The sequence below is a fragment of the Seriola aureovittata genome, chromosome 5, assembly GCF_021018895.1.
Source record: "Seriola aureovittata isolate HTS-2021-v1 ecotype China chromosome 5, ASM2101889v1, whole genome shotgun sequence".
NCBI lineage: Eukaryota > Metazoa > Chordata > Actinopteri > Carangiformes > Carangidae > Seriola > Seriola aureovittata.
Genome location: NC_079368.1, coordinates 4,798,589 through 4,824,578, shown reverse-complemented (window position 1 = coordinate 4,824,578; position 25,990 = coordinate 4,798,589). Strand labels below are relative to the sequence as shown.

General features: G+C 41.8%; 1 protein-coding gene across 1 annotated transcript; it reads right to left on the bottom strand.

Moving 5' to 3' along the window:
* Nucleotides 1-116: 116 nt before the first annotated feature.
* Nucleotides 117-25,990, bottom strand: gcn1 (GCN1 activator of EIF2AK4). Its single transcript, XM_056376417.1, has 57 exons — nt 25,946-25,990; nt 24,020-24,122; nt 23,855-23,918; nt 23,456-23,587; nt 22,895-23,003; nt 22,601-22,699; nt 21,480-21,614; nt 21,209-21,386; nt 21,031-21,105; nt 20,776-20,904; nt 20,637-20,687; nt 20,443-20,541; nt 20,129-20,302; nt 19,884-20,036; nt 19,676-19,768; nt 19,494-19,569; nt 19,124-19,283; nt 18,704-18,893; nt 18,458-18,582; nt 18,050-18,228; nt 17,846-17,939; nt 17,651-17,764; nt 17,358-17,556; nt 17,118-17,270; nt 16,264-16,445; nt 15,846-15,926; nt 15,460-15,603; nt 14,788-14,912; nt 14,405-14,594; nt 14,218-14,288; nt 13,617-13,782; nt 13,305-13,499; nt 12,871-13,117; nt 12,551-12,672; nt 12,312-12,426; nt 11,850-12,029; nt 10,937-11,157; nt 10,742-10,810; nt 9,861-9,999; nt 9,565-9,761; nt 8,957-9,099; nt 8,746-8,863; nt 8,413-8,628; nt 8,104-8,268; nt 7,191-7,352; nt 7,013-7,105; nt 6,779-6,922; nt 6,405-6,674; nt 6,116-6,229; nt 5,287-5,517; nt 4,967-5,160; nt 3,969-4,083; nt 3,512-3,608; nt 3,012-3,160; nt 2,190-2,300; nt 901-1,122; nt 117-802 (listed from the first exon to the last, which is right to left on the bottom strand). The coding sequence occupies exons 1-57, from the start codon at nt 25,961-25,963 to the stop codon at nt 677-679; spliced, it is 8,016 nt and encodes a 2,671-aa protein (XP_056232392.1). The 5' UTR covers nt 25,964-25,990; the 3' UTR covers nt 117-676.

The window sequence follows — 25,990 nt, the reverse complement described above, 5'->3', positions numbered from 1 at the left end:
TTGTCTGTTATCAACCTTGTTTTCACTGACAACTTAAAAACCTGCAGAATTACAGTAAGGTGAGTGATTTCCTGAGCCCACACTGAAGGAAACTTTCCAATATCTCACACACCACATTATGAAATCAAGATCTTTTTATTTTGTATTGCCTTTTTACAACCGTATCACTGACATAAGAATGGTTTTTATTCTTACAAGAGGCTGCCCCCCCCTCCCCCGCCCCTGAACAACTCTCACACACAAAGTCCAAATAAAAGTTAAAGATAGGGGTGTCACTTCATTACAGTGGTGTCTTAAATGCTTGAAATAATTTTGATAAAATAAGTAGCAAAACACTGAAACATCAAAAAAGATTTGGCCTTGTGTCTACCTAATTTAATTCAGTACAGCACAATAAGCTGCACATTGTGAGATAAAAGAAGAGAGTTATAAATTGTACTTAAAGGCCAATAAAACAATTACACAAAGTGAGAAAGAAAAAAGAAAAGAAATTTGTTGGGGAATATGCTGGAAACCAGTCAAAACACAACCCATCTCAGCCTCGGTCCATGATAGGCAACATGGGCATGTGTGGCGAGAGTGTCTGGGGTTCTCATACAGTGGAGACTTGTTCTACATGTCAGTCGAGCTTCTGTTGATTTCTGCAGATGTCATTTCGTTGCACAGTCCTGCTCCATCACGTTAGGATGGTGTCATCTATCTCTTCATTAGAGTCTGGCAGGCTGGCAATTTTCTTCAAAGACCGGCGGTGACACTCTGACAGTAGGTCGTTACTGGCAGAGTCCAGAATGGCAGTCATACTCTGAATTGCAGCAAGAGTAAAAAGTAAAAATTAGAAAAACTGTATTTTTAATGTAAATCATCCGCATTTGTAAATTACACTAGAGTCTGTAGTCTGACCTGCATGGTTTCCTCTCCCTCACGGAGTCGCAGCAGGTTGACGATGGTGTGTTCGCTCTGGGCTCTGACACTGGTGTTCTTGTCCTTGGTGTTGTCCAACAGACTCTTCAGCACAGGCTTGATGAGACCGGCCTCCATTGAGGGTGTAGCCGGGTCTTTGAACACCCACCACAGCACCCGCTCTGACACCAGTCTGATGTCACTGGACTGATTCTGAAGACACTGTGGGGTCACACAGACAGTGGATGTCATAACACAAAACCTCCATCTACTACCCACTGGGAAAGCAGGCACTCATCATAGCATTTATTCAGTTACACTCATTCATAGCCTCATGACTTTATTTATAACTACTTGATATCTGATATCTATCAGTTTGATATTAGATCTAATCATTTTATTTATACAACTGAACGCTTTGTGAAATTAATAATTTATGGCTGATATTTGACTTCAGCTGGACTTGAGTGGATTAAATTCTGATTTGACAGCAAGAGTTGAATATATTCTACACTCCTCAAGTTACTATTGGACTTTAAGCCTATGACTTAATTTCATCATAGTACTAATATATCATCAACATTAGCCTGGTAATAGAGTAATAAAGAGAATTAAACACAATTGTCAAAGGAGAACATTCTTCAAATAACCCCTACTTTACGACACTATGAAGACTATCAAGTTGTACATCAAGCAACAAATGTGAAACCCCATTGTCCTTGTTACCATCAAGCCTAAATGAAAAACTTTTTACAGCAGCATTTGATTTTTTTGTGGCCACTTTGGGACAGCAGAAGAAACTGTAAACACATCACCGACATATATTGTGGTGCACGATTTAGCAAACATACATTCAATAAACATGGAACATCATTACCATTAATTTGGAGTCGTATCTACACTCACTTCCTCATTCATGTAAAGGCAGAAAAGGGAAGTCAATATAGCCTGTGATAACAGTGTTGGACAAGTGACCTGGAAAGCATAGTGAGCTAAGCTACCTCCAGAGAAATGTAGCAAACTAATCTATACTAACACCAACATGACAAAAGCAGTTTATCACACCAGAAGCTCTCTCAGTGGTCAATATAACTGTCAATCAAACAGATACGCAGGTAAAATGATTTTCAGTTCAACTGTTTATGAAACAATAACCCAAGATTACCCTCAAACAGCAATATTACCACCACGCTAGTGAGAAATGTAGTTAAACTAGTGATGCTGCTTCTTGTAGCGATAGAACTGCCTAACACTGTGATTATCAGTGAAAGAAAGGGTTCCTGCTTTACCTTGATTAACTGCGTGATGATGCGCTGGGAAATACTGGTGCCTCCCTCTGTTCTGAGATTATGCCTCATCAGGAATCCCATCCCTCTGATTCCACTGGTGGCAATGGGGATCTGGAAGAGGAGGGGAAAACAATATGTACTAGCAGAGCTGAGGAAAGGAATGACATGCAATGTAAGGGAACAGTAGAGGACATGGAATTACAGCCTATAATAAGTATGTCACGTCACTCAACAACAATTATGTAGTAGTTATACATTTGAAGTTTTTGTAGTTTAGAAAGAAAAAATGTGTAAATACTAATTACTTTCATTGTTCAATTATCTGTTGAATCTTCAACTGAATAATTAGCAATCTGCAGATTTTCTTCTGCAGCAAAGGACTGATACCACACTCACATCTGGCACAGAAAATATGAAGCTACAGCCAGGAGGTGGTTAGCTTAGCTTAGTATAAAGACTGGAAACAGGGGAAACAGCTAGCCTGACTCTGTCCAAAAGGCCCACTAGCTCCTCTAAAGCTGACTAATTAACACGTTGCATCTCATTTGTTTAATCGGTTGTGGTTTAATGGCAGGTTATGGGCTGGAATATCTCTTGGCCAGGGGCAGTGACTTTCTGGAGACTCCAGCCCATAAATTGTTACAGCAGATACCTCCCAATAAATTCAGAACTTGTGAATAACCATATTTTCTAAAGTATGAAACTATTTATTTATAGTTGACTTACACAGGATATTCATTGCAGCCATGTGTATCAGTTCATAAGATATGTGAGAAATGTATTGTCAAAGAACATAGGCCCAGGCACAGACTTTCTCCTCACCCTGTCGGCAGTGGCGTTGGTCAAAATGGTTTCCGTTACAGTATCAAAGTACTCCTTCCCACACAGCTTCTCAGGAGCAGACTTGACAGCTATGGCCAGGGCCAAGCTACGACCATGGCGCACCATCCAGTCCACACCAGACATGTCCGCTACAGGCAAAAATATAATAAGTAAATAAAAATAATTTGTTTAGTTCATGCTCACTGTTTTACTGATGGATAGAGAACAGCAGTAAATTAGGCAACACACACAGGGATACTCAAGCTCTACTGGGCAAATATGTTTATAAAAAGGACATGAAAAATACTATTGGTGCTAAAACCAAGCAAAAAATACACTAAAGGTTATTGTTTCAGTCTGTACACCAAGCCAGTGCCTGTGATAAACTGCAGTTATGATCACTGAGGACACTGAAATTGACAAATCCACAACTTAGACACATGCTATTGATCATATTCAGAGAACTGAAGGTGATGATCATTTTGCATGTAAATACCAACCTAAGATGTGCTGAAGTAACACACTCTTCAGCTCCTCCTCTGACAGGAAGGCACACAGCACACCAACACAGCCTGCTGAAGCCATTCGAGTCGCATCCTACACACACACACACACAGAATGACACACCAATCAGAAAGCTAGACAGCGACAGATTGAGTGTCATTTTTTGTCAAACTGACATGTAGGTTCAAAACCACCTTTTCAGAAAGCCACATCCTCTCTGCCTGACTTCCGTTTTTCTATTGTGATCAGACAGAAAACTACACCACTGAACAGCTCTCTGTGAGATTTCTTCCAAGTGTTTAAACATTTATACTTTACTTCATTGGTAATTACTTTATGTATTCAGTAGCAATTACAGGCCCTGAGGTGAAAATGGACATGTTGCAACAGATTAAAAAAAAAGTCTTCTCAGCTTTACTTGTTGCTTAAAGGCATGTGCTCCTCCTGTCATACCTCATCATGTCCCAGCATGCCTAGTAATGTGGTGGTGATGTTCTTGCGGATGGCTGGGTCCACCTTTGACCCGGCGCCCTGGATGACAAACCTTAAGGCTTGGAGCATCGTCTCTCTGTGATGGGGTAAAGATCACAGCACAAGCATAAGAATAAACTGTATGTGGTAATAATAGAGCTGTACCAGTAACCAGTAGAGTTCTGAGGCTGAGAACAATTTTAATATTTGAATCTTTAAAAAAATATGAAGATGTATTGGCAAGTTTAAAATTTTTTAAAAACATAAACACAAACAAATATGATTTTAGATTTGGTTATTAAAGAACTGTGACTCAGACTGAATAGGACAGCTGAAAAATGAATGTGCCAGTGCTCTCTGGTGGACAAATGATGTAATGGAGACACTATTTTTAAATGAACCCAGACATGTATTTGTTGTTTCTGTACTGACATTACTTGTTACAATATAGCAATGATATGCTTATATCAGCCAACTATAATGGCCTCTAGTCAAGAACATTTTGGGACAAATGTCAAATCACAAGTTATTCATGGACTGTTTGATATGTTGCTCTGGTAATGTATTTGTTTCTGACAGATTTGCCTGTTTTTGCTCAGGGCCTTTTTCATACACACCACACACATTTCCACTTAGCTTTGTGTGTCATTCCTGAAACTTTTTTTTTCCCCCAGTGAGTGGACACGAGTTCATACAAATCCCTCAGACCACTGGTTCACAACCTATTTTACTTGCGACTCCTTAAACTGATGCAATGCGCCATCAAATTTGATCAAATTTGATCAAATTTGAAGGATTTATGGAGGAAACGATAGCATTAAGAGCGTCACTGCTGTCATGTTCTCATGTATGATTTAGTTATACAATATCAAATTACAATTCAATATTAAATCAACAACCATCACCAGCCCAAACAGGAATCCAAAATGTGATTTCATTATATGAAATTTCCAGTATCCGTCGACTGTTAGAGCACTCACCTGACTCCAGCGTCCTCTGCGTTGCGGATGGCAGCCAGCTGCTCAGTGAAGAGTGGGTCCACCTTGGTGTGGATTGAAACCAGTTGGCCTAGAGCCTCAGCAGCCCTGAGCCTCACTGCACGGCTGGAGTCCTGCAGGGCCTTCAGGAAGGTGGTCTGCAGCTGAGGAAGGAAGGGCTTCAGGGCAATGCCCACCTGTAGAGAGAAGTCAGTCCAGACGTTAGAGCCAGAAATGGTAACTTAATACTCCAAAATTACATATCATAATATATGATTATATTTAGCCCTTTTGGTGTCCTATAGGGAGATGCAGGTACAAACCTTTGCCAGCAGCAGGGTAAGAGTCTCCAGCAGAGCGGTCTTCACTGTCCAGGCAAAGCGGTCTCCCAAGATACGAATGAGAGGTCCAGTGATGTTGACAACAGAGGGCCGCAGAGCCTCAGGAGACGTCAGTTTGATGACGCCTCCTAATGCTTTAGCTGCCTCTTCTTTTTGCTCAGGGCTACCAGTGAGGACACCTTCTCTGAGGACAGGCAGGATACAGGTCACACCCTGTGGACACAAACACGATGAAGAACATCAAATATGAATAACAAACTATTATTTTCACTGATTAATCTGTAATGTAATGTTTTGCAATTAACTGCTTAATTACTAATATGTCAGTAAATTGTGAAAAAGGCCTGTTATGGTTTCCCAGCACCCAAGATGACATATTTTAATTGCTTAAAAAGAGCAAAGAGCAAACATTTTTTCATATTTGTGAAGCTGGAACCAGGGAGTTTTGGGAATTTTAAAGCTTTTTAAAGAACGTAAACATTTTTGCTGAGCTAGTGTGTTATTAACCATGCCCCCTGAGAATTTTCAGTCTGGCAAGTGTCTGGTAAAACTGAAGTTTCAGTATTGAACTGACAAATGAAAAGGCCTCTATGTGATTGGTCGCTATGGTTTCTTGTGTGGACACAATTAGAGTCACATATATGACAAGGAAACCAGACTCTTGTCCACAGCAGTGTCAGAGCAAAGTTGCAGTCATTTGCCAACACAGGAGCACAGGAAGACAAATGTGTGGTACAAGGTAGAAATACAAGAATGAAGTCACCATGTTGTGATAAGGTGCCAGTGTTTGTGTCAGAAGGAGCCGTCTTACCTTCTTGGGCAGACAGAAACCAGGCAGGTGCTGACCCCTCACGTCTGTAGCTGCTGATCTAATGTCTCGATGCAGGTCATCAATTAGAGCCAGCTGGCTGCTCGCATCCAGTTTCTACAGTAACAGTAAGTAACAACACTGCGTCATCCTTTGATTAAGAAATAAAGTATTTTTATTCTTCTTTCTTTGCACTATATTGTGTAAATATAAACAGTGAAACCTCAGGTACCTCTACATCAATGCAAAGTTAACTGTGTGTTCAGTTACTTTAATTTTGATGTCAACACACCTTGGTGATGGAGTTGATGGTATCCCAGCTCTGAGACAGGACCTCTGGGTTGGAGTCATTGAGAAGGCGGATCAGGCCTGACAGCAAGGTGCGTGTATGGTTGCTGTAGTCCAGGCGTGTACGAGCGAAGTATCCATTAAGGATGGTGACTGCGGCCTGTCTGAGGCCGGGGTCCGCACCGCGTGTGGCCTCCAAAAGGTCATCTATGATGATGCGTTGGCCCACTTCATCTTCCACTGAGAGGATCACTGTTTGGCAGCTGCACAACTCCTGAGGCAACGGTAATTCATGAGGGTTACCGTTAGTAGCAAAACAGCTGAAGCACAGCACAGCACAGATTAGTAGATATTATAATTTGTGACTGTCTGTGTTACCTGCGCTTCATCCTCTGTTCCCAACTTTCCTTTGAGGGAGGAGAGCAGAGCGGGCAGGATGACCCCGAGGTGGCGTGTCAGAGCGTCTCCAGCCACAGCGGACAGGAAGGCCAGCACACGGGTGTTCACAGGAGGAGCAGTCAGCTGGTTCAGTGATGGAGGACATCCACTTTAGTCAGTCATACAGACACAGTAATATGGACTAACAAAGGAAAACCTGACTGTAAACGTTACCTTTGGAACCAAGTAAGGCAGCACAGAGCGACTCTTCACCGCCATGACTTGCTTCAGACCGTCCAGAGCAAACTCAGCTGTCTCCTCATCATCCTGGAAAGGCATTCAGTGTGTTATAGACTAGACTAAAAACTTTTTAATGCTATCTGGATTTTAGACTGCGTCCTCGCTGTCTCACCAACTGTTTGAGCAGAGTAGGCAGGATGTCGTCCAGCGCCTGGTGACCGATGGTTGCATGGAGCTGCTCAAAGGTTTTGGCTGCAGCCTCTCGAACCTCCTCCAGGGGGTCACAGAGAGCCTTCCTGACTGTGGGGACCAGTGATTCAGAGAACACCAGCACCTGCAGAGCAAACACCGTCAGGTTAATAATTATTCATGGCTATTACAGTTCTCAGACTCCTGGCCTAAACTTATTTGTATTTTTATTTATTTTTTTATATTATTTTTTTAATTTAGATCCTGAATTGAAAAACAGCTAACTTTAACATGCTAACCAATAAAAAAATATGTTAATGCCATTTCATTTCTCCTGAAGACTGTTTAGTTTTTAGCATGTTGCCTGTGTTGGATAGTGACAGTAGAGATAGAAGCCAGTGAATGTCAAAAGAGCATCACACTGCAGTTATATGATATATCCTAACGACTGAGCCATCATGAGTTACAGACTGCTCACTTCTGACAACCTATTAAAAACACATTTGTACTTGAATATACAACTCGATATGTAGTAACATTAATTGGAAATGTATGATTTTTATTTTTTTAAATAAATTGTTCAACACAAAAACATGAACTTTAAGTACATGTTAGCAGGATTGTAGCTTTGAATCCTGGGAGCAGCTCTGAGGTACTGTTTTTAATTAATAACTGCACACCATCTTGCAATGGGATCACAACAGACACACACAGACTTTGTGTTTGTGAAAACAATACGTGCATGTTACGGCTGGTAATAATTCTAATGGGTTTCTGCTGCTGTGGGTAACTATAATCTAATATGATCTTAATCTCATTTAGCCCCACTAGCTATAATGCTACATGCTTGTATAACAGCAGAGAAATGTGTGTGTTACAGCATCTGCGTGACTCACCGCATCTTTGCTGGTTGACTTCATGATCTCACTGAGGCCGATGCAGACGCCCTGCCTCTCGTCGCTCTTGTCAGAGCGCAGCCCCTCCTCCAGGATGGGAATGATCTCAGGGAGAATCTTCTCTCCGAGCTTCCTCACCAGGTCACCCAGTGTCCGAGCAGCAATCTAAAACCACATGGACACCCAGCATCAGTAAAAAGGCCGTGTGTGGGTTCTTTCACAGTGAAAGGAAAAGGCAAAAACTAACAGTAACCAACCAGGGAACATAAAATCAATGTGGTGTCGTTAAGAAGTGAAAAGGAGTAGTACCGTTCTCTTGTCAGGGCAGGTGGAAGCCAGGAAACCCAGCAGTAGAGTGAACAGGGTTGGGAGGATCTCTCGAAGAGTTCTGGGGGTGTTAGATACCACGATCTTCCACACATGGAGGGAAGCCTGTCGAACCACCAGCTGGGTGTCTGAACGACCCATATAGAGACCAGACAGGACACGGTTACGCCGCTCAGCGCCAAGAGCACCAATGATGGCCTGTGAGAGAGAAAGTCAAAGGTCATGTCATCCACACAACAAAAAGACAACTTTTGCTTCTTTGTATTAACTGGATGAATCTGTAGAGGATTTTCTGATGAAGAAATGTATTCGTACTTTATTGGACGCAGCTGTTCCAAAGTTGTCATCCTCAGACGCCGTCTCTGTGGTCATCTTTCCTGTTACTCCAGAGATGTGGAACAGCAGATCTCCAAGCAGTTGCACAGAGCTGAACCTGCAAACCAAGAGCAGCACAGACCCATAGTTAGTCAATATACAAGTGACATTTATCTGACCACTAATGGGTTATTGTGTATTTAGGTCTAACCTGATTCTCCACAGATCATCAAACAGGCCCTGTTCCAGCTCAGGAAGCAGCAGTGCAATAGCGGTCTCGGCATACATGCTGATGATTCGCTGTCCGGCCCGCAGCGCCGTGTCTCTCACATACTCGTTCTCATCAGCCAGAGCCTGGTGGTCAACACAGAGAGGGTAAGAGATACTGAGCTGCAGTGAAGTGTCATCTGCAGAATGATACATGGTTAAATAATAAAACTGCTTGAGTCAATGACAAGCCTGCTTCCAGATTAAGATGTATTTAATCACCATGGTAATCACGATGCTATATACTAATATACTATAATTTTCTTGCTGACCATCAATACATTCATTGGGATTCAATGTTGTACAAGACCAGAACATGGCAAAGACAGATGTCTATCAAAGTGTAATGTGTGGTAAAAAAAAAAAAACAGTTTGGGAAATGCAGGGACAAGGGCCACATACAAATTCACCTGTAAACAGTAATTTTACTGGTTCTCAGAAAGTTGTGATTTAAAGTGTATACCTATAATTCTGTTGAACAGTTTAAGTCAAGATTCATGGCTAAATGGGAAAAAACGATAACATTGTTGTGAACAACTTTGTAGCCACTACCTTGAGGATGCAGGGGATGATGGGCCCAACGTAGGGAGTAAACTTGTCTCCGAAGGTGAGGGGCAGGTAGATGAACATCATGATGTAACCATCTCTGACGTGGGAGGCAATGTCTATCTTGCTGGCTGTTTGCACCACATCTGGCATCAGCTTGTCTAGCTTCTCCACTCCTAGTCCAGCCATCACCTCAGCCAGACCTGAAGACACCGGCACAGAAATCATTTGGTCACTCATTTCTTGAATGATGTTAGGCACAAATCTCCAACAACACAAGAAGAGAGGGGAGACGAACCGACCTTGTGCAGCTCCAGAGCGATCTACAGAGCTCTGCTCAGAGGCCAGCGTTTCCATGAGCCATGGCAGCAGGTCGTCAAAGCAGGACTCACCCATCCCCTTCACCATGGCACCCAAAGCCTTGGCTGAGACAGTACGTACCTGGAGAGGAGAAGAAGAGGAGCGACTACAGCTTCAGCTTCATACAACAGAGCACATATTACTGGGATGTTTTGAAGATACTAAGTTGAGAGAAACTGAGTCTGAGTTTAAGTCTGTGTCAGTTACCATGGTGACAAGAGCTGTCTGACATGCTGTTTCATTTCCTCATTCACACAGTTGATATCAAAGCATTAATTTGCAGAAGTTTACTGAGAAGATAATCAAGATCCCCAGTGCATATTAGTTTGTTACCCAAGGCCTACCTTAACTAATGTTACCATTTTTATGATCAGTCATTAATGTGATTAACACCATCCTCCTTTATAACACTGTGACTCTGAGGACATTAAGATGACTGTTAGGTTGTCTATCAGTTCCTTTAGATGAAACATTTACTTTTTACTGTTAGTTTAAATATATTTAAATATTAGTTTAAAAGTGAGTGAAATTCGCAACATATAGTCTGAATATTTCAGTTACTATGTTTAAATTTACTACATGTTGCAATATCACATGATATATAAAATATAAAATATGATGCTGAGCAAAATTTATGTGAAAAATGAACCTAGACAATTTTTCAACTGCATATCACCAAAATCATTAAGCAATCACTGAGTTGGACTAAAGGTTACGATCACAGGTCTATAATAAACTCATGTCATATCTGATTGATTTCATCTTCTGCTGCCACCAACACTTGATGAATAAATACAGTGTAAAGAGCTGTCACTAAACATACCTCAGGCACCGGGTCCAACAGAGAGGCCTTCAGTCCAGGAATAACACTGGGCAGGTAGGGTGATAGATCCTGTAAACAATGACACACATCACACCATAAGCAAAATGCAAGTCTACAGACTACACTGGTTTGAAGGATTAGTAAGATTTTAACTTTGTTTATAGTTCTTTGTAATATATCTAGAATGCTGTGTACCTTCTGGTCAGTGAGGGAGTACATGTTGCCAATGATCTGAGCGGCCATCTTGCGAGTGTCAGTGGAGCGGTCCTGGAAGGCTCTCTGGACGATGGGCATGATGAGGGCAAGTGAGGCGGCATCAATGAAGTGCACAAACTTGGTGTCCAGCAGCGTCTGCAGGCACGTCTGGGTCCTCCTGGACGGATCAGTGAGAGCATCCAGGAGGATGGGTGTGATGGCTGAGAGAGAGTAACAATGACATCATTAAAATACTAGTTCACTTAACATCAGTGGTAACCAAAAAAATCCTCAAACTTATTCTTTGATTACAAGCCTCATGTTGTAATTTTAATTCATTCATTCATTCATTCATTCATTCATTCATTAATTCATTCATTCATTTACTGGCAGCATTTCTGAGCTGCTAACTAAATTACTTTTACGGATTTTTTTCTGATTGGAAATGTCAAAATACATGAATGTAGATTTAATGCATACAGCAGGTGAAATAATTCTGATTATAACCCTGAATCATATTGTGTTACTCTACTGGACTGCTATCTATTGGAAAATGATTCCCTCATTAGTGACTCAACACCCATTTGATACACGCCCATTAAAATGTAGCAGTACTAGCATCACAGAGTACATAAAGGGTGGTTTTTGTCATTAAGACCTTAAAATCTAGAAACAGAGACAAAAAAACCAAGCGTTTCTCAGACTGAATATGTTAGTGCTTAACGACAACTAGATAAAATAAGTAATAAGACCTATTGTATTGATATTGTACAACTAACCCTGTAAATTTACTCCCATGGGATTAATAATGAAGTTTACCTTATCGTAATGAAAAGTATGCATACAGCCAAAAAACAAACATTTTTAAGCCTAATCTGTTAGCAGCTTTGTCCCAGGCCGCTGAGTCCCTTACCCAAGATTTCAGGGTTACGGATGACAGAACCGATCTGTCGGAGCGCCTGCTGTCCAGCCTTCTGCACCTTCACATGGGAGTCGGTCAGCACCTCAGTCAGCTTGGGCACAATGCTGGGCAGGCATGAGGACAACTGCTTTGGGGCACAGAAAGCCATGGCACCTAGCAACTCCACCGAGCCTGGAGGAAAGAAGAAGGTTTCTCACAGGAATCTATTGTATGACTAGAAAAGTCATTTGATTCTGACAATCAGTGATAGTATATAAGTAAACAAAAACTAACAAAAAACTATTTTTTTACTAACTATTGTTAGTGTAGTTATAGTACAGGAAATATAAAGCAGTATGTATACTTTCCTCAGCTTTCTAAGCAATACCCAGAAGATGACCAAATAATGTCGTATCCTTGATCATTAATACATTCCAGACCTGTCTAGGAACTGTGTATGTACGGGCTCCTCACCTGCTTTAGTTCTCCAGGACTCCTCCTCCAGGGCCACTAGCAAGGAGGGGAGAACTAGCTTCACTCCGTGGGCACTCAGGTTCCTCATCACAGCTTTGGCACAGTCATCTGCAGCCTGGGGAGAAAAAGACAGGGGTAAAAACCTTTGACAATGATCACCCTAAGAGATTTATTTGAGCAGAAAGTGAGATATTAATGCAGGAGAGACAGTGGACTCAGGATGTGATCTGCCTGCTCACCTCTCTGACATACTGGTTTCCATCTCCAAAGCAGAGCAGGAGGTGTGGCAGCACATGGACCACATATGGCTCAAACAGCTTCCCCAACATGTTACAAAGCATCTCAAAGGCAAATAGTGCTCCTGCAAGAGACAAACAGCAGGTCAGTGCTTTCATATTTATTGGACCAAAAAATATTTCATGACGTGATGTTCTGAAAGCCTTTGTGCTGGCTACTGGCAGCCAAGTGCTAGATACAATGACAAAAATAGCATCTGCATAAAACAGTTGTAAATTAATCCAAAGCCAAACAGTTCAGTGGTTGGTCAATCATCACTGACCTTCCCTCCTTCTGAAGTTTTTCTTGTCCTGGATGGCGTCGGTCAGCGTGGTCATGATGTCCTGCTGTTTGAGTGCCAGGATCCCGAGACCTTTGACCAGGCCGGCCAGTCCGTACGCTGCTCCCTTTCTCTCTGCGTACTTGTCGCTCTCCAGCAGCAGCTGCAGCAGGTTTCTTACAATCCCTGCAGCGTCCTCCTTGATGGCAGGAACTAAAGGAGGTAAACAGCTGGCCACAGACTCCTGGACCTGATGAGAGACGACAAACCACATGAGATAATATGGTGAATTTTTCAGTGCACAACAATGTGAGTGGCAACAAAATGAGAGCTGTATAAAAAAGGCTAGAATAAATTATAATAAATCAAATCTTGGATGCTGAACACTGAACATTTAAGGGTTAGTAAGTTGTTTGGAAGCAGGTTGAGTTGCTTACCTGCTGTGAAGGCGTAGAGAGTGCAGTGATGAGCTTGGCTACGATGGGTTTAACCTTGGGGTCATTTTTGTCCAGATGTTTTGCCAAGGAGCCCATGAGAATAACCACACTCTGACGGACAGAGTCATAGCTGGCATCCTGGGGGGCATTCTTCAGAAACTCCTCAAACACTGGCAGCAGGGAGCTCACGTTGTCCTGTTACAAAAAGCAGGGGTATCAAGTACAGAGCAAGACATACTTTTCATATCAAAGTGCATGTTTGAAAAATGTCTTTGTTTGAAATGTAGCTGGGGGAAAAAAAGTGCGCTGTACCTTTCCGTGTGTGTTGAGCGCTGACAGGGCAGCGTCTAGCATGCAGCGCCGCACTTCAGTGTGGCGGTCATTCAGAGCATCAGGAACAAAGAAGAGGAAGAGAGGGGTGACCTGAGATTCATCCAGGTACTGGGACAGCTTGTTCAGAGCCAGAGCGATGCCACACCTGACAAAGAAATGTGTGGGAGACAAAGGAGCTTAGTGCACAAAAGGGAACACTTAAATTTATCGCTCTGTTATAATGGGATTATAGCTTTTATGATAATATCTGATATATAACTGCTAAAGCAAGACATTAATAAGCAGATTGCCAGGAAAGGGCCGTCTCAAAATAAGTAGTGAGCTGGCTCTCTGACAAGCACGTTTCAGCCTTTTCCTCTCATCACAATTAGTATTTTTTGGCATCCTATCTCCCCTTGTTGGAACTAATCCAAATGTTTCTGCTTTACTAAAAGGAGGCTAATGTAGATATTATGGTGGTTAATTGTGCATTCATGGACTAAGGTCTCTGAGACGCACTAATGTTTATTTTGTCTCCTAAAATAAAAACAGTAAAAACCTCTGGCATCTTTCATCTTTGCAAACACACACTGAGATTTACCTGGCCTCCCACTGATCAGGTGGAGCCTCAGAGATGACTCTGCCCAGAGCATCCAGCACAGGAGGTGGTCTCTTTGAAAATACAAAAATATCACACTTTGATTTCTGAGGTCAAATTCATCCACTAGTAGCAGCCAGAGCTACAGTATAAGAGTAATAATGTGATCTTGCCATGACTCAGGTCTCACATAGAGTTTCTGGTGGTAGAGCTCAGTCAGCTGGCTGAGCACCGTAGGAGACTGGTCTCTGTACTCAGACACGGCACTTGACAGAGCTTCTGCTGCGGCAGAACGGACAGCTTCCTCGTGGTGGGTGACATCTCCAATCAGCAGGGAGCAGAGCTCAGGGACCAACTCCAGACCCAGAGACTCCCAGAGTCTGAGGAGGAAAGACAAACCAACAAATTAGTTTAACTGTTAAACTGAATCGTTTCCATTCTCCTTCACAGAGCAGAAATCAAAACTTGCAGGAAGTAACATTTTCTAAATGATATTTAAAGAACAGCATTGTTACTTTTCAGTAGAGAATGAACACTCAGCAAGAAAGGAGCAAGAAATCTCATAATACATACTTTTCAGCCAAGGCTCGTCCTTCCTCTTCAACATCAAACCTGGCAACCCAAAGCCTGCGCAGCAAGCTGAGCCCACTGGCCTCTGTGCTGTCTGTTGGCAGTGCAAACTCCATCTCCAACAATCCCTGAGCACAAATAGTTAAAGAGTTACCACTTAGTATGTTTGAAAGTACATCTCCATTATGGTCTAAAAGCTGTTTGGCCTTTCTTAGTTTATTAAATTTGTTTTTGAGCTCATAAAATATGTAGAAGAAGCTGAAAATGAAACCTTGGAAACTTCCCTTGTCTGTAATTGCTTGAATGGAATAGACCATCTTCAACTAATATAACTACAATTATTGCCTTGAGGTTTTACACCTCCACCATCCAGTCAAGTTGCAGTTTATATCCATGTCTGTCCAGACTCATAAAATATATGCAGTGAAGACTTTGAAGTAGTTTACTAAAAGGCACTAAGTGTATTCTGCCATAACTAGGGTACGAACATTTGAGTTATGGCCAAAAAGGTGTTTTGTGAGGTCAAAGTGACCTTGAGCTTTGAGCACCAAAATCTAATTTCATGCTTGAATCCAAGTGAACATTTGTGCCAAACGGACAATCCCAAAATATAATGTCTCCACCTATGGCTGACACCAGCATGGAGGTATAAAAGTGAACTGATAAATCGCTCACCCTGAGGGCAGCATCCCGGACAGAAAAGCAAGGTGACAGCAGGGCGTTTAGGAGGACATCTATCTCTGGTTGCTCTGCTACAGTGCAGCCCTCTTCTCCTCCAGCACTGGCACACAGAGCTGTCAGGCACTGAGACGCCAACACCTGAAACACAGAATGTGAAAAGTCTCACATCTCAGGGCCAAGTCATTGATGTAGCTACTTTAGGTTGTTCCAACAGGAACTAAAACAGGAAAAGCTAATACAGCAAATGAGACATGTACAGTAAATACAAACAGCAGACCAATACTTAATTATTAAGAAATATAGCAATGGTGGAATCTGGAAAATAGTGTGAGTTTAAAATGAATTTAATGTGAACTCTGTCTGTAAAATCTCTTATGTACCTGGAGTCTTGGGGTGGCTGTGGAAATAATTCTGGTCAGAAGCAGCAGCATGTTGACACGTGGAAGAAGCTCAGGGCCGTTCTGAGACAAGAAAATATACAGTAAGTACATAATAAACTACAAAATAAATGGTAGTATTTTCACAAAGATTTCTCAATTCGCCTTGAGATTTATTTTCATAGACCATTTGGCTTTGCTTAATAACTGAACAAGGCAGGCAAACACAAAAGACTGCTATGTGGATGCCTGGTGAGTAAATAAATGCTGAGACAAATGGACTCCATGAAAACCATTTCTCTTTTGTTACCGAGTCATACTGGTTGTCTGAACTGATGTTTTTTTTCCACATAAATAATGTATTTCCCAGTCATCCTCATGTGCAGGTCACAGAAAGTACAACGGAGACGTTTGTCTTTACCTCATCTATAACAATGTCACCAAGGTCTGTGTCGGCCCGAAGCTGGGAGTGTTCGTTGATGACCTGCAGGGCTTTGGTCATCATGTTCTCTGTCTCCTCTGTGCTGCCTGAAGACTCCCTGAGCATGGCGTTGAGGAGAGGAAAACAGAAGGAGAAAGCTGGTGCAGACAGCGGAACCACATCTAAGGAAAAAGACAACACAAAGAAACAAGAGAGCAGTCAGTATTCCAGCACTGAATCAAATGAGATTACATTTTCATGACAGATTGTGAGACCATGGCTTCTTATGCATCATTTTACATTTCCTGACACAAAGAGGATTAAAATATTGTCTCAATAGTTTCTGAAACATTATACTATTAACTTCATCAGGAAGTGATTCTGCACCAATTAGTTTTTCTCTTTTTTCTGTTTCATTTGTGTTCTGTGGATTTTGATGAAATTGTTTGTCTCATTTTACAATTATTAATGTGTTAATTGTCCCAGATGTTTGAAATGTGGCCCCTGTTTTTGATTGGTTGTTACAGCCTTTTGCTTTAATGTAAAGACATCTTCTTTCACACTGTTAATTTGATGTCTGATATCACTTTGCTACGTACTTTGCACATTAAATAACACACAGTTTAATTCCACATTCCTTAAATTAATTGAGATTTCCAACTGAGACTGAGTTCCTGTAGTGCTTTTATTGCTGAGTCAATTTTGTCAAAGTCTGAATATATTCACAGAATGTAAAACATAATTTTTGGCAAAAAATTGATACATGAATCAGAACTAAAGTGGCGCATTGTATGTGTCTATGTTGACAAATGTGGTTGCCGCTGAGTTTTAAGTTTTAAGTGTCTGTGACTCACCACCAGTCTTGCCCTCTCTCTGTGGCACAGTGTGGTTGTGCAGCAGAATCACAGTACGCTGTACTGCTGTGTCCAGGTCCTCCAGTCCCCAGGCCTCATCCAGATCACACTCGGGTTTCAGCATCCGCAAAGTCACATGACCCACAAGCACAGCTGGAGGAAAAAGGATAGAATGATAATGACTTGATATACTGAGACAAAGCTGTATTTATCAATACAATACCGAGACAGGCTATGTACCTAGACTGTGAAGGTGCTTGGGCATAAGGCACGCTCCAATGTCCAAGAAGACCTGCTGGACGCGTGGAGCAGCCAGAGGGGACTGTAGCAGAGGCAGAAGAACCTGGAGGACAGAAGGGAGCTCCCTGGTGATCTCAGCTGGTCTCTCTATCAAAGTAGCTTCCACCAGACCCATCACACTCTGCAACTCCACATCCAGCTGGTGACAGAAAGGTAAACCACAGGTCAACAAGAAGTCAGGCAGGCGTTACAGAAATCATTTGAGTCTTTACTTTAGACTTAAGGTTCCTTACCCCTTGAAGTCTCTTGCGAATAGAGGCCTCTTTATCAAGCTGGATTTGCATCATTTCCTTCTGTTTGCTGGTGAGCTGCACCTCTTCCTTGATGCCTTTTTTCTTCTTTAACTCCTGTAAGATCAAAGGGAAATCTAACAGTGTTCCAGACTTTAACACTACCAAAGAACAGTGTTGGTGGAAAGTTCACTTTACCTCCTGTAGCTCCAGTTCAATGATCTGTTCCTTGTAGGAGTAGGCCTTGTTCTCTCTCTTCATGTTGACTTTCTTGGTGCTTTCCTTCTGAGCACTGCAGCAAGTGTAGAGGAGGAAGACATGAGTAGTGCCAGATAGACAACAGAGAAGACAGGAGATTGTTGTTGTGGTTGGTCAACGGGTGCAGGAGAGACTGTGTGCTACCTCTGGATGATGCTGTTGTCGTAGAGGTTTCCTTCAGGTGTCAGCATGATGGCATACTCCTCCCTTGTGACCTGAAGTAGAGCAGGACGGGAAAGCCCCTCTGTGACATGACTGATTACCCGCGGTAACAGCTTGTTGGGGGAAAGGCTGGAGAGGGCACCAACAGCGTTTTTCACCGCCTGGGGAGAAACACATGACCATTAATCATCCTGGTATCATGTAAAATACAACAGCAACAGTCAATAGCTAATCTCTTGCAAGATTCTTTTACATCCTGTATGCAGAAGGTAAAAAGCTGTTTAACTGCATCATTCAATCAGCTTGGTGTCTTCAAAGGAAGTCAAGTGTTCTTGTGTGTATAAATCTCATGTAAATGCAGTAATAATGAGGTGTGTGTTGTCATCAGACCTGGTTGTTGGCATTGACTGCGAGTAGATGTGGCAGAATTGCCTCCAGATTCTTTTCTATGAATTCTTCTGCTTTTAAGTTCATGGAGGAGAGCAGAACAGGCCAGAGACCACGGCGAGCTTCAACTGGAAGAGATATATACATGTAGTGGATGAGATGTCAGTGTGGGACAGAGCACCAATATCTACTATCCCAGTGTAATTAAATGACAAAAACCTGTCATCAAGATGAATGGAGTTCTCCTACCTATGGATGGATGATGAGTGACTGTGAGGATCTCCATGGCCAAATTCTCTGCTTCAGCGGGGTCGCCCCATTGGCTGGCAGATGAGCAAACGACACACAGCGCGTCCAGCAGGACACGGGGGGGAACGTAGCTGCGACCCAGCTCAGTCAGCTCTCCTGACTCTGACACCAGGACATCCTGGGGTAAAACCTGACCGTTTACAACATACAGTCAGTCACAGTCAGGCTGAGAAAAAAAACAAACTCATTCTTTCATTTTCAAACTGTAGTGGTTGTATATATTCACAAAACATTAAGTTAATATTTACAGCTGTTGCCAGAGGCTGGATATGTACCGAAGTACAATTTGATATTGTCTTTCAGTAGATTGGACTGTAACTAGATATTTTTGAGGCGTAAGTTTGAATAATCAGTCTGTACTTTGTGTTTGTTGATGATCACGCAGAGTTCTCTAAGAAGGCCATGGGCAAGACTAGATCCACCCAAAGAGGAGAGCAGCTTCCTGATGGTCTGTTGCGCCCTCTTCCTCACACGCCAGCTCCGAGAGAGCAAAACGGCAACTGTAGCGTGATGATACATCCTGCAGAACACAGATATTATATTAGGATAATTAATTTATTAAGTAAGCAAAATCAGAACAAACAACAACATTTTTTCCATTCTACTGGTGAATATACTTTTTAATCCTCTGGGTACATGCAAAATGTGCAGGCAAATATAGAGTATTTAAGTTCTCTAAAACATTTTCAGGGAAAACATTGTTTACAGGTTAATAGGAGGACAGACTCACTGTGATCTGCTGGTGTTAAGTCTGTGGGCGTGGTCCAGGAAGAGCCTTTCACAGAGCAGCAGCTCTGTGAGCAGAGCTAGATAAAATGCAACAGACAGATATAAGCCATAATTTTATGTCGTAACATTTTTTAATCAATCATGAGCTTCTGCAATGATGATAGTAAGAAACAATTTCCTTACTTTCCTCACTGGCCTGGGAGAGAAACTTCTCTGTGGTGAACAGTGGCTTCTTCTCATCTAAGATCACGTTCCAGAAGCTGGAGAATTTTGCTTCTGCAGGGACAAAAAAATAAAATAAAATTCGTTATCACATCCCATCTGTGTGAGCTAAAAATTTCAAATAGCCTTGATGAATGAGAAGAAGTTATTGTTGAAATGAGGGCGCCACCTGTCTGTGTCTCCAGCAGAGCGAGTCGACTCAAAAGAACAGAAGCTGCCACACCCTCTGCAAGCAGAGCATGCTGGGAGTTTTGTGCCACAGCCTTCTCCACCGTTTGGAAAAGCAAAGGCATGAGGTCTGAGGCCTGGGCCAGAGTGTCACCTGAACACCAGGGGAAAAGAAAGGTGATAAGTGGTTTGACTTCAAATAATGGATCTGGACATTTGACACGTAGTGCAATGTGTGTCACTGACCTTTAAAGGCCCCCAGCATGGCTTGAAGGTAGGCGTGTCGGACCAGAGAGGTGGAGGTCTTGAGGGTGAAAGCTTTCTTCAACCAATCCAAGAGAGCTTTGGGAACTTCTACTGTGAGGCGACTACTCCACTGGGATAGCACGGACACTGCATGCACCAAGGTGCCCTCGTGAACTAAAGAAAACAAAGAAAAGTTAGCACTAGACTGAAACATCATATCTTGCTAAGAATTTACAGGCCCAATGCATAAAACTGCATTATGGACTCTTATTGTCTAATCACCCTAGTGACAGTAACAGGAAGCACTGCGATACCTTCTTGCTGTAAATAAGGGATGAACATCACAGTCACTGCAGAGCTGAGAGTCTGGCTAGAGGTTCCTGACACAGCATGATGGCTGCAGCTGGCAATCCCTACAACAACAACAAGATGAAAATTCTCAGGTTGTCTGTTCGCATTTCTGTGTCATGGATAGGTCATAATTAAAAGTGTCTGCAAGGTCCCTTACCGGACAACACACTCATCTTTTGGGCAACAACTGTGAGCTTTCCCTCAGACCCTGCAAACGCAAGAATTATATTTCAAGTAAGCAGAACCAATCATGATTAAGACAGTATCTCATTCGAAGAGGAAATTAATTAGTTCACCTCCGAGGATCTTGAAGAGGTGTGTGACAATGTCCTGCACTGCGGTGGGGTCACTACACTGCTGGGCCAGGTTCTGCATGGCCTGGACCGCCTCCTCCATCAGCTGGGCATTGTTGGCCTTCAGCTGGCCTGAAACACAGACCATACCATAATTATACACTGGAACTTATGCTAAATATCCTATTTGCATGAAGACACATTTTTAAAATGGTGTTCCACAAAACAAATACAAAACTAAATTAGCCCAGGCCTTACTTGCTATGGCCTTTCCGATATCCATAGCATACTGACTGAGGTCGAGCGTCACAGCGGACAGCAGGTAGGAAACAGCTGGAAAGAGACCGGACAAGGTTTTAATCCACTATATGAGAGCCGCCCCAGCACTGAGCAGGTAAGTATAAAACACAATCACCAGAAACTATAGGGGACTCACTCTGCATGGCGTTCTCTGGACTGCGTAGCATTGTCTTCTGCAGAGTAGGTAGGAGTAGTTCCTTGAACTCGGAGTGGGACACATGACGCAGTAAGGCACCACTTTTGTCCAAAATGTGCTGTTGTGGTTTTGTCTTGCTCATGAGGACTGATTTTAAGTACAGGTCCAACAGGGCACTCTGGAAAACACACAAGTTCAAATGGTGCTGCTATTTTTGGAGCACATAACTAAAAACTTAAGGTTACAAATCAGAAGTGATTAGGAAACTCACCTTATGCTTCTCTATTGTAGCTTTGTCTTTCTGAGCAGTACAGAAGTCTAAACACACGCCCAGCATGGGCAGAGTTGTGGAGCTCTGATCCAGACTCAACAGTGTGCTGATGTACTGCTCAACCAGTCCAGGGTGCTGTTAAAGACAACAAACGTCAGACCTCCAGCTCACAGATTAGGATCCACGACTACTGGGCAGGTCAAATTGAGGTATATTCCAGTATCATTTAATTTCACAGGCCGACAGTGGTCATGGTTTCTGCTCCTGTACAGGTTTTTAAGACAACACTCTAAAGTCCCATTCATACAGGATTAATACTGCAGGGGGAGATGGGTAAAAAATATTTCCCCTCCTCTCTTGTAATAATACCAAACGGCATTTTAGCCATTAATTACAGGAGCCATTTCTCTAACAGGTGAGCTGTGGAAAAATGATGTGACCTTCAACTGGCTTAGTGTTATTTCATTATTAGTATTTACCAGTTATTATTTAGCTGTAATCTAATTTTTAATACAGACAATCTACTTCAAGGTCTCTTTCTGGATGGGGATTAGGCGGCTTTTTTGGTGAGGTGAGAAAATGACTCAGGAATCTGCAACAGTGTTAAATACAGGCAGTTCACTACATACAAACCCATTTCATGCCGACAAAGGTAAACCAGAAAAGACAGAATCACTCACACCATGACATGACAATTGCCTTTTATCTTTTCTCAATGAATGGGTTGACTGATCGACTGTCAGTGAGGTTATCAAAATCCCCCTCTATTTCTTCTTCAGTTGTCACACTGTGCACAGAGCTGTTGAAACTATGTCATAGTGAAGGCAACTCTTTGAATAAAACTCAGAGAGTGGAGTTCAGAGTGGACTTAAATCACAAAAGGAACAACACCTTTGACAAAAAACAGTAGATGATTGGGGCTTTGATTAAAATCTATGCACCAGTGCAGGCAATTTAGTCAAGATCCTGCCACGCCGCTGTATCATCCCCACATCATTTGTTTAGTGATTCAAACAAAGTGAATGACTTAAGTTTAAAAAATGACAATTCAGTCTGATTATCAGACTAGATCCTCCCCTCCGACAAGTATGCCATTCACTGCCAGTGTGTACTGCACTCACTTGCTCCCAGAGGTGATTGAGATTCTTGAGACTTGATTTCTGAGCAATGTTCTTGGCTCCTCCCACCACCTCGGCCACAAGAAGGCTCTGAACTTCCACCTAAAAAAAGAGGGCAACAGGCCACAACATGACACTAACATCCAAGATAAACACTGACCCTGGCCAGATGTGGGCAAATTCTAGTGACATTTAACAATTCAATGAGAACCATATGATTGTATATAAAAAATATTTTTCACAGACAATAATATAATGATGTAATATCTGTTTAACAAATCCAAAACTTTCACTGACCATTTTCTTCCAGATGGGTCCCTCTCTTTTCTCTGGAGCAGAAAACACAGTGGGGACTAAAAGGAAGGTCCAAGACAAGCCGATGAAGGCAGCAGAGCCTGTGCTTTTACTGAAAATATAATATGGAAAGCACAAGAAAGGGAAGAAATAAAGTTGGTAAACATGGAAACAAAGACAGGTTCCTAGAAACATTATTTAATTTAATAAGCTGTTTGTTTTTAACCTTTCTTTTTTATTTCTATTTGAATCCAACTATGAACATATATATTTTTTAATTTTCTGCTGTTTTAATTGGTATATCCTGTTTCTTATCTATATAAGCCTGTGCGAACTTTGTTATGGTGTATCAATGTAGTTTGTTGTATTTCTGCTGCGTTTGCTCACAACATTATAAGTATATACACTACACTATAATTCTTGCTTACCCTGCCTGTCAAACACAGAGTGGAAAATCGATATTGACAATGCTATGACGATGCTTTCAACTATTAATCTGTGAAGGCAGTAATTAATTAAGTAGTGCAACAACAAACTTTACACTGCAGTGGTTCAGAGGAGTACCTGGGCTCTCCATTTTTGCTGATGACTCCACTGTTCAGCAGGCAGTGAAGGAGGCTGGTCACCAGGATGCCAGGCTGTCTGTCAGCCAGCTGGGCAATGACAGAGAGCAACTCTCTGCGCGATGCAGCATCCCTGAGAAGCGCGCACACACACACATCCATTATACTGACAGGTTATTTTGTCCACTCCATTTGTATCAATGAGGGTAGGTTAAATAGCATAAAACACTTCCTAATGCAATCCAGTTCACCAGCACCACAACCTGGAAATAAACTACACGACTGCTGTATTGGGCTGCGTTAATTTCAGCTAGGTGTATTGAATAAACTGGAAACTGAGTGTAAACATTGAAACTATGTTGTAGTTTTGTTGTGGGTGAACATGACAACATAAACCTACCGATATCTGTGTGGCGTGAGACAGAAGAGCTTGCATAGTCCTTTGATAGCAGGCTCTGGTAACTCTAAAAAAGGTGTTTTGAAGAATGATTAGTGGTGGTTATAGCGCATATTTTTTAAAAACATCACCATAATGTAGAAAATTAAATAACACAAAATTCCTCACCTTTGCCCTTTATACACTGTTTCAGCTCTCCAAATATCTCCTTGCGCTCTTTCACACTGGCTGTGGTCACTTTTACAGCAAATTTCTTCAGCGTGTCGGAAACCTGAAGGAGTAGTCACAGTTAGTGTGAGGACTGGTGAATAAAAATCAAGTAAATGGCAGTAGTGACATCCTAAATCGAACCTTCAGTCCAGGAGGAAAAGACATTAAGTTCATGCTCATGTGGGACATGTGAGGTCAGAGTCTGGAGCTAGGATATACTTGGCATTTTCTCTTGAGAAATACCTTAAATGATTGACTGATTAAAAGAAAAGTAGCCGACTGACTTTCTGTCTATCAACAAAAATCAGTTCATCTCAGCTCTAGTTTCATGTTCATCAACTCATACTTAGAACCTTGATGTTAAGATGTGGGCCTGCATTTATCAAACTCGTAAGAATAACACTACAGCATGCTCTAAAGGACCAGATAAGAGTAAAAAAAAGTTTGTTGCTGAGTGTGCACAATAAGACACATTCATCAAGTGATTTACTCCTACTTACAGCCAATTGTATGAGTAACATAAATTGAAGATCAAACTTAAGTGATTTCATGTATGCTCAGAGAAGGAGTAGTCAATCATTATAGAATATAGATTCACCCTACATCTGTCATATTGAACATTGTTTTTTAAAAACCCTGTTTACTCCTGTGCATACATTTCTTGTTAATTATACATCTTGACACAAACTTTTTGACCTTATAACTTGGGGGGGGGGGGGGGGGGGGGGGCTGTTTACTCAGTGGTATGTTGTTCTGCAAGAACCTATACTGAACAACCATAATTTTATATTTTCATCTTATTTGTGTGAAATCTTAAGGAGAAATTTAAAACAAATTATAATGTATAAATATATAAAAAGGGATGAAATAACAGGAAATTGCCTGTAATGGGAGAAGAAAATTCTGCTGCATGATATATAGCGATTGGTAGAAAGTGGTGTAAGATCCTGTCAAATGTTCAAATGCAAATAACTCATGAAAACTACTCTGTTCTTAATTCTACGGTGTTATAGTAGTAAAAACATCAGCATACTTGGCTCTGTTTCTGGAATGAAGTCATCTGATATTTACTGGTAGTTTGTGAGGAGTACAAGTGAAGGATTTTTGCTTCAGATTTTTGATTTCTCACTTTAATTCCAAATTTGACATTTTGTAGTTTGATAAGATTCAGACCCATGATTGAAAACCTATGAACATGCATTAGATATAAATCTGTTTATCTTTTATTCCTGGAAGAGCTCTTCATGTATCCAACTTTCTTTCAACAAAATAAATAAATTGGAAAACTAGTAAAAGCCAGTCAACAATGAAGGCCTTCTTTTTAAATCAACTGGTGGTCGGAAAAGGAATTTTCAGTAAAGGCAATACTGTCCCTGAGCCAGCATCTGCCACGCTGGGTTACGTAGGCTACTGTTTATTTAACTCTCTCTCAACATATCAGTCGTTACGATTCACTACTTATGCAGGGCGTAGCTTGGTTAACTCACCACAAAGATATAAGATGTCTGTTTGTTTAAGTTAGGTAATTTAGACCAACTGCAGTTAATGACAGTGAGTTAAAGCCCCCGGCGAGTTTACGAAACGGTACCATCCACAGCTTCAGCTCGCCTCTGTTCAGAGACCAGTCCTCTGTCAGTGTGAGCTGGTTGTCGTTGGCTGTAGCAGCAGCTCAGTCCCATCTAGTCACACTGAGGCTACGTAGCACTGAGCTAACAGCCTGCTAGCTAGCTGCTGCTAAAGTTTGCCTGAGTTTTTCGTTGAACACCAAAACACACCAGGATGTTTACAAAGCGGCACTCAAGATACATCGAATTTGGTTTCCCAAGTACTTAATTATCATTCTGTAAGCGGACAGCGTACTATTAAAAAAATAGTCACACAAACCTGCGTGTCCGCTGCCATCTTGCCGGTCTTGATGCAGGAAGGACT

Bases quoted from the DNA above. Each gene is read 5' to 3' on its own strand.
- gcn1 (XM_056376417.1), bottom strand. The intron at 19,769-19,883 runs GTGGCGCCCTCA...TTGTCCCTGCAG, and splicing joins TCTGCTGGAGACACAGACAG to AAGCAAAATTCTCCAGCTTC. The intron at 1,123-2,189 runs GTAAAGCAGGAA...GTGACCCCACAG, and splicing joins TCATCACGCAGTTAATCAAG to TGTCTTCAGAATCAGTCCAG.